Here is a 14,210-nt window from a genome sequence, read left to right as displayed (position 1 = left end):
TGTAATACCCGTCAAGTCTCGCATAACCCCACCAAAGGGAATTAATTACCGTCTGGCGTATCACTTGCTGGCCAACCAGTGGAAAACGATGCAAGCTAAGCCATCTATTGGAAGTCCAACGGTGGCTATTTTGGGGCTGCTGTAAGCTTTCCATTCATATCCCTGCTTGGATACAATCGTTCCACTGCAAAGAACCGCTCCAGAGACTGTCTACGAGTATGGCTTCACGGCCCCTCCCCCGGCTGCTGGCGTCATCTCCGTCTCCGTCTCTCTCCAGCTATACTCGTACAGCATCTCACGCTCAGCCTCCGTCTCTGTTTCGGTCTCTGGCAATTTCAGCGGTCGGATTTCAAGATCGTCACCGGTCCCAGTCGCAGCGCCGGATCCAGCGCCACCATCCCAGTTATTCCCAGGTCGATCCGCGCCTATCAAGACAGTTAATAAGAGGCGTATCCGCACCCATAGCACAAACATTATTAGTCGCCCGTAGCAATAAAATCCGCTCCCCCCTCTCACTCTCGCTGTCGCACTCACACCGGCCTGGCCTCTTCTTCTCTACCGCGACTCCTCACCTGCAATCCAGACGCTCAACCACAATGGCTGTCGGAACTGTTCTCATCACCGGGTACGGCTGCTCCCCTCCATTCTCTGCTTTGCTCTACTCTGCGATGCTCCGCCAGCCCAGCAAATGTGCGCGCTTATCGCCCCTCGCTGCCCCACGCAGCTCTCTCGAGGATTGATTGCGCCAACTTGCGTTGAGCTGGGCGAGCGTCGTCGTTACCATGATGGATGTTTTTTGCTTTTGCACTGGATCTTTGGACTAACATGCTTCTCTGCGCCCAATCCGCAGTGGCACGGGCTACATCGGCTCCTTCACGACTCTGGCCCTGCTCGACGCTGGCTACGATGTCGTCATTGTCGACAGTCTCTACAACTCGTCCAAGGTTGCGATTGACCGGATCGAGCTGCTGGCCGGCCGCCGCCCCGACTTTTACCAGGTCGACATCACCGACGAGAAGGCGCTGGACGAGGTCTTTGCCAAGCACCCCGCCATCGACAGCGTCATCCACTTTGCTGCGCTCAAGGCGAGTTGAAATGCGACCAGACGAAACGAAGTCAGCCTTGACAAGGACAAAAGAGCTAACAGCAGCAATTTCCAGGCCGTCGGAGAGTCGTCCATCATCCCTCTCGAGTACTACCGCGTCAACGTCGGCGGCAGCATTGCGCTCCTCCAGTCCATGACCCGCTACAATGTCACCAACATTGTCTTCTCCTCCTCCGCCACCGTCTACGGCGATGCCACTCGATTCCCCGACATGATCCCCATCCCCGAGCACTGCCCCATTGGCCCGACCAACACCTACGGCCGCACCAAGTCCATGATTGAGGACGTCATCACCGACTATGTCAATGCCCAGCGCACCAACCTGGAGAAGGAGGGCAAGCCCTTCCAGCAGTGGAACGGCGCCCTGCTGCGCTACTTCAACCCTTGCGGTGCGCACCCCAGCGGCATCATGGGCGAGGATCCTCAGGGCGTTCCTTTCAACCTGCTTCCCTTGCTGGGACAGGTTGCCACTGGCCAGCGCGAGAAGTTGCTGGTCTTTGGCGAGGGTAAGTACCGACTTCTATGGATATCTTCTCTCGGCCAATCCTAATAATTCTACAGACTACCCCTCCCGCGACGGAACCGCCATCCGAGACTACATCCACGTCGTGGATCTTGCTCGAGGCCACTTGGAGGCCCTCAACTACCTCCGCTCCAAGCAGCCCGGTGTCAAGGCCTGGAACCTCGGCTCCGGCCGTGGCAGCACCGTCTTTGAGATCATCAAGGCTTTCAGCAACGTCGTCGGCCGCGACTTGAAGTACGAGGTTGTTGCTCGCAGACCCGGCGATGTCTTGGATCTGACTGCCAACCCCAAGCTGGCCAACGAGGAGCTGCAGTGGAAGACTGAGCTCACCATGGAGAAGGCTTGCGAGGACCTCTGGCGGTGGGTCAGCAACAACCCCCAGGGATACCGACAAGAGCCGCCGGCGGAGCTGTTGGCTGCTATCAAGAAGGCGTAAAACAAATGGATATATTAGCGTTGGAAAAATGCACTGAAACAAAAAGAGCAGAATTGGATGTGATGCTTTTTAAAAATAGACATGAATGACCAAATTTAGTATTTTCGTCGGAATGAGCGTCATCTACGAAATTGGATAATGGACAATGGGTCCGTTTTAGCTCAGCAATAGAAGAGAATAAATACCAAAAGAAGAAATAAAACATGTAATGATTTTTTTATTTATAAATCAAGTGAAAGATGTCTAGTTGATCTTGATCAGGAGCTTGCCCGTTGTCTTTCTGCTCTCCAGATCAATGTGCGCCTGGGCGGCATCCTTGAGGGAGTAGATGTTGTGGATGTTGACCTCCAGCTTCTTGGAGATGACAAGGTCAAAGAGCTCGGACGTGTATCTTTCAAGGTCTGCTCTTTCAGAGACGTAGCCATTGACAATGGGTCTCATGAGCTTGACGTTTTTGGGACCGAGCTGCAGGATGTTGACAGGGGGGACAGCTCCAGACTAGTGAGGAGATTCACTGTTAGTTCGTCTTTGTCTCATTATCTCATTGTGTTTCATTCTTTTCTTTCACTCTTCTTTCCGTTTTCTTGTGTTTCAACAATGGGGCGAAAACTTACAGCGTTGCCAAATGAGATGAGGTGGCCCTTGAGAGCAATCATCTGCAGATCAGCATCAAACGTCGCCTTGCCAACACCATCAAAGATGGCGTCAATGCCGTGGCCGCCCGTAATCTCCTTGACCTTGCTGACAATGTCATCGTTGGAGTTTACGAGATAATCCGCACCGTGCTTCTTGGCCAGCGCAAGCTTCTCATCCGTGCTCGCCGTCGCAATGATCTTGGCCCCAACGCTCTTGAGCATCTGCACCAACAGCGTGCCCACGCCTCCCGCCGCAGCATGCACCAGCGTCCACTGGCCGGCCTTGACCTCCCCCGCCTCGCGAATGAAAGTCCAGGCCGTCAGGCCCTGCAGGTAAATCGCCGCGGCGTGCTCGCTGGACAAACCCTCGGGGATGGCCACGACCTTCTCAGCGTCCACGGCGGTATACTCGGCGTAAGTCGCAGACTCTCCGCCAGCCATGTAGGCGACGCGGGTTCCGGGCGCGAACCTGGAGACGGAGTCGTGAACGGCCACGACCTCGCCTGAAGCCTCGCGGCCCATGGTCAGGGGGAAGAAGGGCGCGGGATAGAGGCCGGCGCGGAAGTAGGTGTCGATGTAGTTGACGCCGGCGAAGTGGTTCTTGACTAGGATCTGGCCTGCGGAGGGCTTAGGCACAGGGATGTCAGTGTACTCAAGGACTTCGGGGCCGCCGTTTTTGGCGATCTGGACGGCCTTCATGGTTGCTGGGATGGGAGCCATTTTGGTGGTGGAAAAGTCTCTACGGAAGTGAAGGTTTGGTGTTGTTGCTGCTGCTGCTGGAGTTGTTTTTGTTGAGAGCAGTTGTAAGCTTGAAAGGGATGAGGGGCAGAGGGGTTGATGAGGTCGATGAGGGGCAGCAAGGGAATGAATATAGCCGCGTCTTATCACTGAATGCGATTGTCTAGAGAGAACATGCACCGAGCGTGACGCAGTTGCAATTGGCTTTGAAATGTGCATCATTTTGCCTCTTGCTTATCCAATTGTTTCCTTGGAGCTCGAGCTGTTCGTATAAGTTATACGGCTAGGATCGGAGGTGAACCGGCGCTGTATTAGTAATGTCGTTATCCCGCCCTGTAGCAGAGCGAATGCGATAGTTGACATATAGGGCGCATCGACGGGTGGGAATCGTGCCGGTTTTGCCCCGTCCGTATACTGTATGCGGACGGACGCCCGGCGTTTAGGGGCGACTGTAGCGGAGCTGCTTCCGAGGGTTGAGAAGACAAACAAACTCAAAGCCTGGATAAACTGCTAGAGCCCCTCATTCTGTTCGTAACGTTCATTCATTATAGTGGTGAAAGCATTCCTCCCCTATTAGAGTGCCAATGAGTGAAGCCATTGCGTGTTTCCAATTCACAGTATTAATTTTTATATAAATGATCATCAACGTATGTATGCTATATAATTGACTGCATAATATTAATTGAATGACGTCGTGAGGGGCAAATTCTTAAAACATTTCATGACCTTGCTGCACGGCATGAAAAAAATGGAGTGGTTGATATCGCGATAAGAGTTCTTGGCAAATGCCCCGCCATACGCTCAGCCTTGCAATTACAGACCTCAGCTCATCTCAAGTAGAAGCAGTATAGATCCATATTTCAACATCTACTAAACTTCACTATAGAGATGCCACCTAGACTACCTCTCAAAGGCTTCTTAGCCGCTGCCCGATCCGCTCTTACAGCTCCCCCAGCCCAAAGATCAAGTCCTCTCACCTTGGTGATTGGCAATGAGTCCGCAGGTGTGTCATCTCACATCGCCACAATTGATCCAAGTATAGCCTCTCACTAACATATCTCAAGATCTTGATTCACTTTGCTCAGCCGTAGTGCTGGCATATATCCGCTCCAACACATCTCCTCACACTCTACACATTCCCCTCTCAAACATTCCCCGGTCTGATCTTGTTCTACGAACTGAGATGACTGCCGTCCTGCAGGAAGCTGGATTGGCCCCTAACGACATCCTCACGCTATCTGAACTCCCCGATCTCAAGCCTGAAGATACAGAATGGTTTCTGGTAGACCACAATGCCTTGACAGGTGACCTGAAGAAATTCCAGTCGCGAGTCATCGGCGTCATCGACCACCACGTTGACGAGAACGTCACCAGCCGAGACGTTAAGCCACGCATTGTTGAGCCCTGTGGAAGCTGCATGAGTCTCATCATCGAAGAATCCCGTGCAGCATGGGACGCCTTTCCTCCACTAGAAACTGAAGATACCGCTGTCGAGGACGATTACCTGGCTAAACTCGCTTTGGCACCCATTCTCATCGATACTTTAGATTTAAAGGAAGAGCACAAAGTCAAGCCAAAGGACATCCTCGCCGCAGAATATCTGCACACAAAAGTCCATCATCATAACCACTTCCACCAAACCACATTCTTCAAAGATATCACCGCCGTCAAAGAGGACATCTCGAAGCTTAGCTTTCAAGACATCTTCCGCAAGGACTACAAGGAGTGGGAAGAAGCAGGTCTCAAGCTGGGCATAAGCTGCGTTGTCCAAAACTTCGATTACTTACTTGAAAAGGCTAAAAAGCCTGACGTCTTCATCGATGAACTTGCTTCCTGGGCTAAAGAGAGAAAACTCGACGTCGCTAGTGTCATGACAACGTCGGATCCCGGCGGGGAATTTCAGCGTCACCTCCTTGTGTGGGGGATTACGGACAAGGGAGTCGAAGCAGCGAAGAATTTCCCCAGCGTTGCAAAGAGTTTGAAGTTGGAGCAGTGGAAGGATGGGTTGTTGGATGGTGATGATGGGAAGAGAAAGGCATGGAGGCAGAAAGATTTGTCTGCGAGCAGGAAGCAGGTTGCGCCGCTGCTTCGAGATGCTCTCAAGTCTGTGGATGGACCGTCTCAGTCACAGCTGTAGAATTGCTGCTATTGTAGAAAGCGAAAGAAAAGAGGTTAGCTGTTTATCCACCATTTATGGCTTGTCTACTTTATATAAACAAACTATGTTACATAAAACATGAGAGGCCTTGTTGGGAACGCAAAGTAATATAGTCATAAGTCCCTTTGGAGCGGCGTCTTTTGTACATGATTTCATCCATTTTCCCAGTCCCAGATTTGCCAAATAGATATATCTACATCATTTTATACCATCTTTCAGCCATGTTAATTTTGATTGGACGGCATCTGTCCTGACAAGCTGCGAAGTGTCTGTGCCCTCTGTTCTCTCGCCTGTTCTCCAGCATGATGGTGTCGCAGGTTCTCAACCTCCCGCAAAACGCGCAAGAATTCCCTATGCACCAATTGCCGCTGGCCAAATAGGTCCAGCGAATCTTGAGGCGGAGGGTTATGCAGTAGGCTCTCAGCGGCAGGATCTGCAACCAGTATACATGCCTTCAATGACACGTATAGCTGCCCAATAGGCCATACTTTGGGCTCTTCCTTGAGCATTTCGGGATACACCCAGCGCAGAGCATCAGTGCACAGCTTCCGATCTCCAGTAGCCACCAGAACGCGGTAAGCAAATTCATATAGCTCTGGTGCCCGAGGCAACTGAAATCGAGCAGGTGAGCGAAATGCGTCCCAAAACTTCTCCCACTCTGATCGGTGCGCGTACGCCGCCATGAGTCGCAGGATCTCGCTATTTTTCAGCGCAGACTTTTGCCTGGTGGAAAGGAGAAATTCCACATTCTTCTGTGCCCGCTGCAGCTCCGGCCCATATGCCGGAGACATAGCGATGGATTCAATGAGGGCGATTAGCCAGTCTTTGGACATGACCGAGAGTCCACGCTCCTCCGCCACGAGATTGAGCTGATCCACTAGAGCGAGTCGTTCTGACGCAGTGTTTTCTTCTGTTAGCTCAGCCCGAAATACTGCAGAAATGAGGCTTTGCAAAGTTTCGCGACTCACAGGGCTGCCGGCCACTTGAAAGTCATGAATATGTTGCCGCAGTGCACTCAGATCAAACGAAGGGCTACCCGGCTGATCTTCTGTTACTAGAGCGTCTTCATTCATTGAAGTCGCTCTAGATTCACTGCTTTGAGTACGAGCTTGAAGACGTCGGGCCATGGTCGAAAAGTGGCGCTGCTGTTGAGAAGCCAGCTTCAGGGCTTGCCACTGATGAGCAGAAGGGGTGTCGGGCATCTGGATTTTTGAAGTGACCAAAGATTCCAGCTCCGATGGATTTAGCGGCGTCTTTCCCTTCACCTTTTGCATTTCTTCAAGGTTTCGTTTGAGGATGCCTCTCCAGAGAGTTTCCAAATCCAGTTCGTTTCGCCTCGATTCCGTCATGCATTGCACAACCACGGTTGTTCCCGTCGTCGGTGTACCAAACCCTGAAAATCGACCACTTTCGTCGTAACTGGAAGCTTCTTGTACTCCGTTCTCATGCGCCATGAAATTGACGCAGACCCAGCCTGTCGATATTCCATTATCCGAACCAGGTAAAATCATGGTGTTGCTCCCCAACATCTTCGCCTTTTTCCTTAGCCTGCGCAGCTTCGTCTTGAGTTCTCCCGGCCCAATTAGCCCATCTGCCCGAGCACCAACTTGGTAGTTTCGCCGCAGCCATCGTACGAAGCGACCTGCCGAAATGTGCAAGTGCCTCTCACTTCGCGCCGTTCCGAAAATCATGATGAGGTTGGGGCCGAGTGCCGCTGGCGGATCAAGGTCGCGGAGATCCAGCATCGATAACTCGTCCAGACCCATATCCTCGTATATGTATTTCATCATCGGCTCGAGGAAATGAGGCGCATCTTCGGGTACTTTGGGTAGCGACGCAATGTGCTGCAGCGGCGCATGTCGTGGGGGCTGGACATCTAGAAACCATGGTGTATCCGCGGACTCGTCGCTGTCAACAATCTCATCCTCAATCTCGTCCTCGCTTTTTCGTTGTTCAATCGTTGGCTTTGTGTCTTCGTCTTTTCGCGCAGCAGTGCCGAATTGCTGGCTTGGCGGAAAACTTCGTAGTCCTGAGCTTGCCGCCGGTCTGATTCCCCGCGATGCCGATTGTCCAATGCCCGCCAGTGGCCTAGACGCAACGGCCCTCAGAATCGCTCCTCGGCATCCGCAGCACCCCAGAGTCGCAGCCACCGGGCGCGAAATCATCTCTGCTGCCTTTGCCCAGCGCTGTGGTTGATGATGATGCTGCACAGCACAAGTGAAATTTCCACATCTGGCAGCGCCTTTGGCTCTACAGAAAAGCTCCCGCAGTGGCGTTGGTGGGGCTGCCGCTATCAATTGCTGCCTCCACGTGACACTTTGCCCAATCCAACCAATCATGTGTGGCGTCGATGGTACGAGAGAAAAACTTTTGGACGAGCTTCTGTGTGTGGTCCCGCATTGATGAAAGTTCTATCTTGCACCACCAGTAATCTCGATACTGGCGGAACTTTTTGTTCCTGACCAGCACCACTCTTGTATTTTTTCTTTTCACATTTTGTATTTACTGTTTCTGTCTCAATTTCTTCCTTTGTGTGTGTATATCTCGACCGTCTTCGTTGGCGGGTCGATTGATATCTCTGCATCTCAAAATGCTGCCGAGGCATGCGGGCCGCAGCGCCTCGATTCACCATGCGGCTGCTTTCAAGTCAATCAGAACCTCTTCTCGACTCCCTTCTCTTTCAGCTTGTATATCTACGCTAAGCCCACGGAATGACCTGGCAAAGAACCTGCGGCCATGGCGTCGTGGGCTAGACCTGGGCTTCGGCTCACACGAGCGAACGCTTGCCACAGCTGTGGATGACTTCAAAGTGGAGGGAATGCCATATAACCACCTCTCAAACTCGTCATTACCACCTTTCCAGGCACCGACATCACCATTCGAGATTCATGCCTTCAACCCGGCATCACCCTTGACTATACCTGAGCCGGGACCTGCAAGACCTCAGACAAAAATGAACACCTACGGCATTCCCGGTGAACCTGAAGATATGCTCATGGTATTTGACGCATGCATCAAAGTAGGAAAGCTGGAAAGAGCAGCACTGGTGTTGAAGCGTCTTGGCACCGCTGGAACTACATCAGACGAAGAGCGAATCATTCTCAACAACAGGTATCTCCGAGCATCTCTCCAACAAATGCGCACCAAGCCCGATCGAAAGCAAGCCGAGCAGCTCCACCAGTGGTACGAGCTGCAAATAAGAAGCAAGAATTTGCCGCACACGGCCGAAACAATCGCCTGTATGCTCAAAGCCTCTCTGCTTTCTGAGCGGGGCGCTAGATTGGACCGTCTGGTGAAGCGATACATGGGAATGGCACCCGACGAGGCTGGGTTACGAGTTCTCAGCATGGACGAAATTTTAAGCGATCAAGACCTTGCCGTTATTACCGAAATCTGCCCAACATACAACTTTGCGGCCGATGAAGGTGATTTGGAAGACTCGACACTTACGCCGGAAAAGTACGACGAGGCACAGGCTTCTCCTACCCTTGATACTGAACTTGGCGGGGCAAAAACCTTTGAAAGTGTTCCGGAGCTCATCCCAACTCCGCAGCGAGGAGAAGGCCTCAACACCCTGAAGAAAGGCCTTGGACTCTTGTTGGGACTACAAGATGTGGACATTTCCAAGCTACCGTATTCCGATAGAGTGGACATTCAACTTCAACTGGAAAGAGACTCAATTGGTTCGGCAATCGAGAAATGGCGTCTCGACAACAAGAATCTACAGAAACGAGGCGTCACCACCGCTTTATCACCCTCCTCCAAAGAAGGCTCCATGTCACAAAACATGGCGTCGTGGATGAGCGCCATGGAAAGCCGCATCCACCAAGAACTACGACTAATTGAATTGTCGGAAGCGAAAAAGTCAAAATCTGACAAAGATCTAACAAGATGTGTCTATGGTCCGTTTATCCAACAGGGTGAACCAGCACGTCTCGCGGCTGTAACGATACTGTCGGTTGTCAACCTTGGAACCGTCCTTGGTGTTGAAAAGGGCATCCCTATAAGTAGGTTGATTACGCATATCGCAAAAGCCGTCCAGGACGATACCGAGATGTACCAGAAAGAACTGGCCGAGAGAAAAGCTCGACGACAACGGAAACTTCGCTTTGTGGGCGATGCGGACAAATCAAAGAAAAGCAAGAAGACTGACAGCAAAGCTGCCAACCCAGCTCTGCTCGATGCGACTGAGCAGCAGAAGACCATGGAAGAAAATAGCCGGGAACCCTGGTCTATCCAGATCAAAGCCCAAGTTGGCTCAATCTTGCTACAAATGTTGATCGAATCTGCCAAAATTAACGTTGTGGCAGAGGGTTCAACATCTAAAGAGCTAATTAGCCAATACCAACCCGCATTTAATCATCAGACGCTACTTCGAAAGGGCAAAAAGGTTGGAGCTCTCACTTTCAACACCCACTTGGTTGAGCAGCTAAAGCGCGAGCCAATGGGCGATTTTATTGCCAAGCATCTCCCCATGGTTGTTGAACCCAAGCCTTGGTCGTCCTTTAGCGAGGGCGGATTTTTGGACAGCAAAACTAGCCTTGTCCGAGTGAAGCCCGGAGACGTCGAGCAAAAGTTGTATAGCAACGCGGCGATCAAGCGTGGGGATATGACGCAGGTGTTCAAAGGCCTGGATATCTTGGGTAAAACAGCATGGATCATTAATAAGGATACCTTGAATGTTATGATGGAGGCGTGGAACAGTGGCGAAGAGATTGCCGACATTCCCCCTCTCAACCCAAAATTGGAAACCCCAACAGAGCCGGATGCTTCAGCAGACCCCCTTGTCCGAGGCAAATGGATTCGTGCAGTCAAAGCGATTGAGAATGAGCGATCAGGCTTACACTCTCAGAGATGTTTTATGAACCTACAGCTGGAGATTGCACGAGCCTTCCGTAACCAGACGATATACTTCCCACACAATGTCGACTACCGAGGACGAGCTTATCCTATGCCAACATATCTCAACCACATGGGTGCCGATCACGCGCGAGCCATTTTGAAGTTTGCCAAAGGCAAAGAGCTGGGAGTGCGAGGTCTACGGTGGTTGAAAATTCATTTGGCCAACGTGTACGGCCTGGACAAGGCCAGCTTTGATGAGCGTGAAGCCTTTGCGAATGACAACGTGGAAAACATTATTGACTCCGCGACCAATCCCTTGTCAGGCAGTAGATGGTGGCTCAAGGGTGAAGACCCGTGGCAGTGCCTCTCTGCGTGCTTTGAACTCAAGGCCGCCCTTGAGCTTCCCGACCCCACAAAGTTTATATCGCATCTACCAGTTCACCAGGATGGAACTTGTAACGGACTCCAACACTACGCAGCTCTCGGTGGTGACACATGGGGAGCGAAGCAGGTTAATTTGGAGCCTGGAGAGAGGCCCGCTGATGTGTACTCTGCGGTCGCCAACCTAGTCAAGGAGGCTATCGCTAAAGATATGGAGAAGGAAAACAAGTTTGCACAGGCACTCCACGGAAAGATAACTCGCAAAGTGGTTAAGCAGACTGTGATGACGAATGTCTACGGTGTTACCTTTGCTGGAGCCAAGAAGCAAATCTGCAAGCAAATCGACGCCTTGTATCCTAATCTGGGCAAAGAGTGCGGCATTTCCAACATTCTCTTGTCTACTTATATTGCGAAGCAAGTCTTCCAAGCTCTTGCCACCATGTTCAGGGGTGCCCACGACATCCAGTATTGGCTTGGAGAGATTGGTGGACGTGTGTGCCGAGCGCTGACTCCAGCTCAGCTACAGCAAATTGTCGACTCGTACGGCGAGGGCGAGGATGGTGCTTCTCGCGCTGGCAAAACCAGGAAAAAGGCACCCGCAGGAAAGAAGGGCGAATTCGATGATCTTATCCAGCAGTTCCGTTCATCTGTTGTTTGGACAACACCACTTCGAATGCCTGTCGTCCAACCTTATCGCAAGACTACTGCACGAGAAATCAAGACTTGTCTTCAAGCTGTCATCTACCCTTTGAGCGACCAGACGGATCCCGTCAATAGGAGGAAGCAGCTCCAGGGATTCCCTCCCAACTTCATCCACTCTCTGGATGCCAGTCACATGTTGTTGTCGGCGCTGGAATGTGATGCTCGAGGACTCGACTTTGCTGCTGTTCACGATTCATTCTGGACACATGCTGGAGATCTCGATGTTATGAATGAAGTCTTGCGAGATGCCTTTATCCGAATTCACGAAGAGGATGTTGTTGGCCGCTTGGGCGCCGAGTTCGAGGCCCGCCACCAGGGGTCTATCTACCTTGCAAAAATTGACCCCGATACCCCGGTCGCTCAAAAGATCAAGGAATTACGCAAAAAGAGCAAGCTGTCTCCGAAGGAGGAACTTCTGCTTGAACACAAGCGCAACCAGCTGAAACTCTCCGGGAACCCTTGGGACCTCGAAGCTGCTAAGCAAATCGTCACCCCTGCATCTGTGTATGAGGACATGATGGCTGCCGAAGTCGACATGGATATCCAAGAGGACGCCAAGGATATTGGACTTGGTGCCATTCCGGAAGATGAGGCCCCCAGCGTCAGTGCAGAGGAGATTGAGGCCCAAACCGGAGACTCTTCTCAAGCTGCGGAGCTGGCTGAGCGACTCATGAAAGACATGGAGTCGTCCTTTTTCGAAACCCAGATTACGGGGCAGAAGAGTGTGGCTCCGGTCAAGAAGCAGAAGAAGACGCCGCTTCCTGTTTGGCTGCCCCTCACCATCCCGAAGGTTCCTGAGAAGGGCGATTTTGACGTGAAGCGCTTGAGAGAGAGCAAGTATTTCTTCTCATAGAAGGACAAAGATGGCGCGGCGTATATACTTTGCATTTACCGCCATGACCATGTATAATGAAGGACGGATATAAAAAAAGGAGAATCGGAAAATGGAGAGGGTTAAGGAGGATGGGAAGGCGTTGAAAATCTTGTGCATCTATATGGCGTTTTCATTTATTCAGCACTGGAGTTTGAAGAATATGGGGGCATTTTTCAGCGATTTTGTATACAAGCAATGTATATTAGGATTCCAGATGGGGGAATTGATTGACAACACCGAAATGGTGGTTGGTCAGCTGTACATCAATGCAACACTCCACGATCATGGCCAAGCTATGATAAGAAATTATGTAAAAAACAAATCAAACTATCAGACAAAATCGATTTCACGTAAAGAGCTTTGAATTATGTAGAACAGTTTAATGTGTTGTCAAGAGTCTTTTCACTTGGTCTATGTATAATATATATCTGTTTACCTTACGGTAGCATTCGCCAGGGACTTGACTGTGCAAACACCGCCGCTCTCAGTCACCAGCTTACCCACGCCAGTCTTGCCAAGAACCTCAACGACACTGGCGTCAAAGGCAGCCTCGAGGTTCTCAGTGGTGGTGAAACCAGGCTGGAAGGTCTCCCAAATCTTCTTCTTGGGGTTCAAAACGCCCTCAGGCTCACCCTTCCATCCCTCAAAGTAGACGCGCTCACCAGCCTTGGCACCCTCGGGAGGAGTAACCAGCTCGACAGGGCCCTTGTGGTCGTCGACTTCGCCCTCCTTGACCTTAGGGGAGGCGGCAAGGACCATGGCGCAAGACTTAATGCCTCGCATCTTGACGGGCTTCAGGTTGGCCACGACAACGACCTTGCGGCCCTGCATCTCCTCGAGGGGAATAAGGCCGTTGAGACCGGAGCAGACGGTACGGCAGATCTGGCCCTCGTACTCGGTGGTGTCTTCGCCAGCCGGATCACCCATGGCAATGGTGGAAACGAAGAGAGAGTCGGCATCGGGGTGGTTGATGGCCTTGAGGATGTGGCCGACACGGAGGTCAATCAGGCTGGGAGAAAGAGGGGCGGCAGCAGCAGGAGCCTTTTGGGGTTTGGGAGCCTTCTCCTTCTTCTCCTTCTTAGGCTTGTCACCTCCAGCAGCGGCGGCAGCAGTGCCCTTGGCCTCAGCAACAACCTCCTTAGCCTTCTCCTTGACCTCCTTTGCCTTTTCCTTGGTGCGGTCGGCGAGAGTAGCCTGGCCTCCAGCGGCAGCGGCAGCAGCCTTCTCTTTCTTGAGGCGCTCCTTTTCGGCCTTGGCGTCAACAGGAGGCTTGACGTACAGGACCTCCTCCTGGTCAACCTTGACCTTCTGGTCGTCCTTCAGATCCAGGCCAAAGACGGCGGCGTTCTGGACAAAGTCAATGTGGCGGACGATGTGAGGGAGACCCTTCTCGCCGGTACGCTCCTCGGGAGTCCACTTGGCGACAAGAGGAGCAAGAGTCTCATAGATGGCGACATCAGCCTTGCTGGGCTTGCTGCCAAGAAGAGTGGTGCGGCTAGACAGATGGCCGTTGAGAGTCTCGAGAATCTCAGACTTGTTGTCGGCGGACTTGAGGCGCTCAGAGGTGGTGAGCCATTGCTGGATCTCGGCCTCCTCAGTGGCAGAGTACTTTTGAGAGCTGAGGGCTGCCATCCTGACGGAAAGATAGGAGACTGGGATGCGATAAGACGAATGGGCTGAGATGCTCGGGAATGAGCGAATGACTCGACGCAGAAACAGCTTTGCTAGTGGTGAGGATGAAGCCTTGGATGCTGGCTTCTGTTGTCTATGTGAGTGTGAATGTGAGTGACTCTGAGATGGACAATTTTTTGGTGGC

General features: G+C 51.9%; 6 protein-coding genes across 6 annotated transcripts; 3 read left to right on the top strand and 3 right to left on the bottom strand.

Annotated features, from left to right (window-relative positions):
• Window positions 1-15: 15 nt before the first annotated feature.
• Window positions 16-2,270, top strand: V8C40DRAFT_244076 (NAD-dependent epimerase/dehydratase family protein). Its single transcript, XM_083215580.1, has 4 exons — window positions 16-625; window positions 851-1,085; window positions 1,161-1,611; window positions 1,667-2,270. Exons 1-4 carry the CDS (start codon window positions 219-221, stop codon window positions 2,062-2,064), a joined length of 1,491 nt encoding a protein of 496 aa, XP_083073654.1. The 5' UTR covers window positions 16-218; the 3' UTR covers window positions 2,065-2,270.
• V8C40DRAFT_244072 (quinone oxidoreductase family protein) lies at window positions 2,205-3,781 on the bottom strand. Its single transcript, XM_083215579.1, has 2 exons — window positions 2,679-3,781; window positions 2,205-2,562 (listed from the first exon to the last, which is right to left on the bottom strand). Exons 1-2 carry the CDS (start codon window positions 3,657-3,659, stop codon window positions 2,308-2,310), a joined length of 1,236 nt encoding a protein of 411 aa, XP_083073653.1. The 5' UTR covers window positions 3,660-3,781; the 3' UTR covers window positions 2,205-2,307.
• A 481-nt stretch (window positions 3,782-4,262) lies between these two features.
• V8C40DRAFT_244071 (exopolyphosphatase) lies at window positions 4,263-5,730 on the top strand. The gene is made up of 2 exons (XM_083215578.1): window positions 4,263-4,440; window positions 4,502-5,730. The coding sequence occupies exons 1-2, from the start codon at window positions 4,326-4,328 to the stop codon at window positions 5,572-5,574; spliced, it is 1,188 nt and encodes a 395-aa protein (XP_083073652.1). The 5' UTR covers window positions 4,263-4,325; the 3' UTR covers window positions 5,575-5,730.
• Window positions 5,553-7,832, bottom strand: V8C40DRAFT_244069 (uncharacterized protein). Its single transcript, XM_083215577.1, has one exon. The coding sequence runs from the start codon at window positions 7,758-7,760 to the stop codon at window positions 5,820-5,822; it is 1,941 nt and encodes a 646-aa protein (XP_083073651.1). The 5' UTR covers window positions 7,761-7,832; the 3' UTR covers window positions 5,553-5,819.
• A 171-nt stretch (window positions 7,833-8,003) lies between these two features.
• On the top strand, window positions 8,004-12,751 carry V8C40DRAFT_244067 (DNA-directed RNA polymerase). The gene has a single exon (XM_083215576.1). It carries the CDS (start codon window positions 8,186-8,188, stop codon window positions 12,371-12,373), a length of 4,188 nt encoding a protein of 1,395 aa, XP_083073650.1. The 5' UTR covers window positions 8,004-8,185; the 3' UTR covers window positions 12,374-12,751.
• On the bottom strand, window positions 12,742-14,180 carry V8C40DRAFT_244066 (glutathione S-transferase C-terminal domain-containing protein). Its single transcript, XM_083215575.1, has one exon. It carries the CDS (start codon window positions 14,024-14,026, stop codon window positions 12,827-12,829), a length of 1,200 nt encoding a protein of 399 aa, XP_083073649.1. The 5' UTR covers window positions 14,027-14,180; the 3' UTR covers window positions 12,742-12,826.
• Between the last annotated feature and the right edge of the window lie 30 nt (window positions 14,181-14,210).

The sequence above is a fragment of the Trichoderma camerunense genome, assembly GCF_050948025.1.
Source record: "Trichoderma camerunense strain CBS 138272 chromosome Unknown V8C40scaffold_8, whole genome shotgun sequence".
In the NCBI taxonomy this organism is placed as follows: domain Eukaryota; kingdom Fungi; phylum Ascomycota; class Sordariomycetes; order Hypocreales; family Hypocreaceae; genus Trichoderma; species Trichoderma camerunense.
This window is presented reverse-complemented; position numbering and strand designations above follow the sequence as displayed.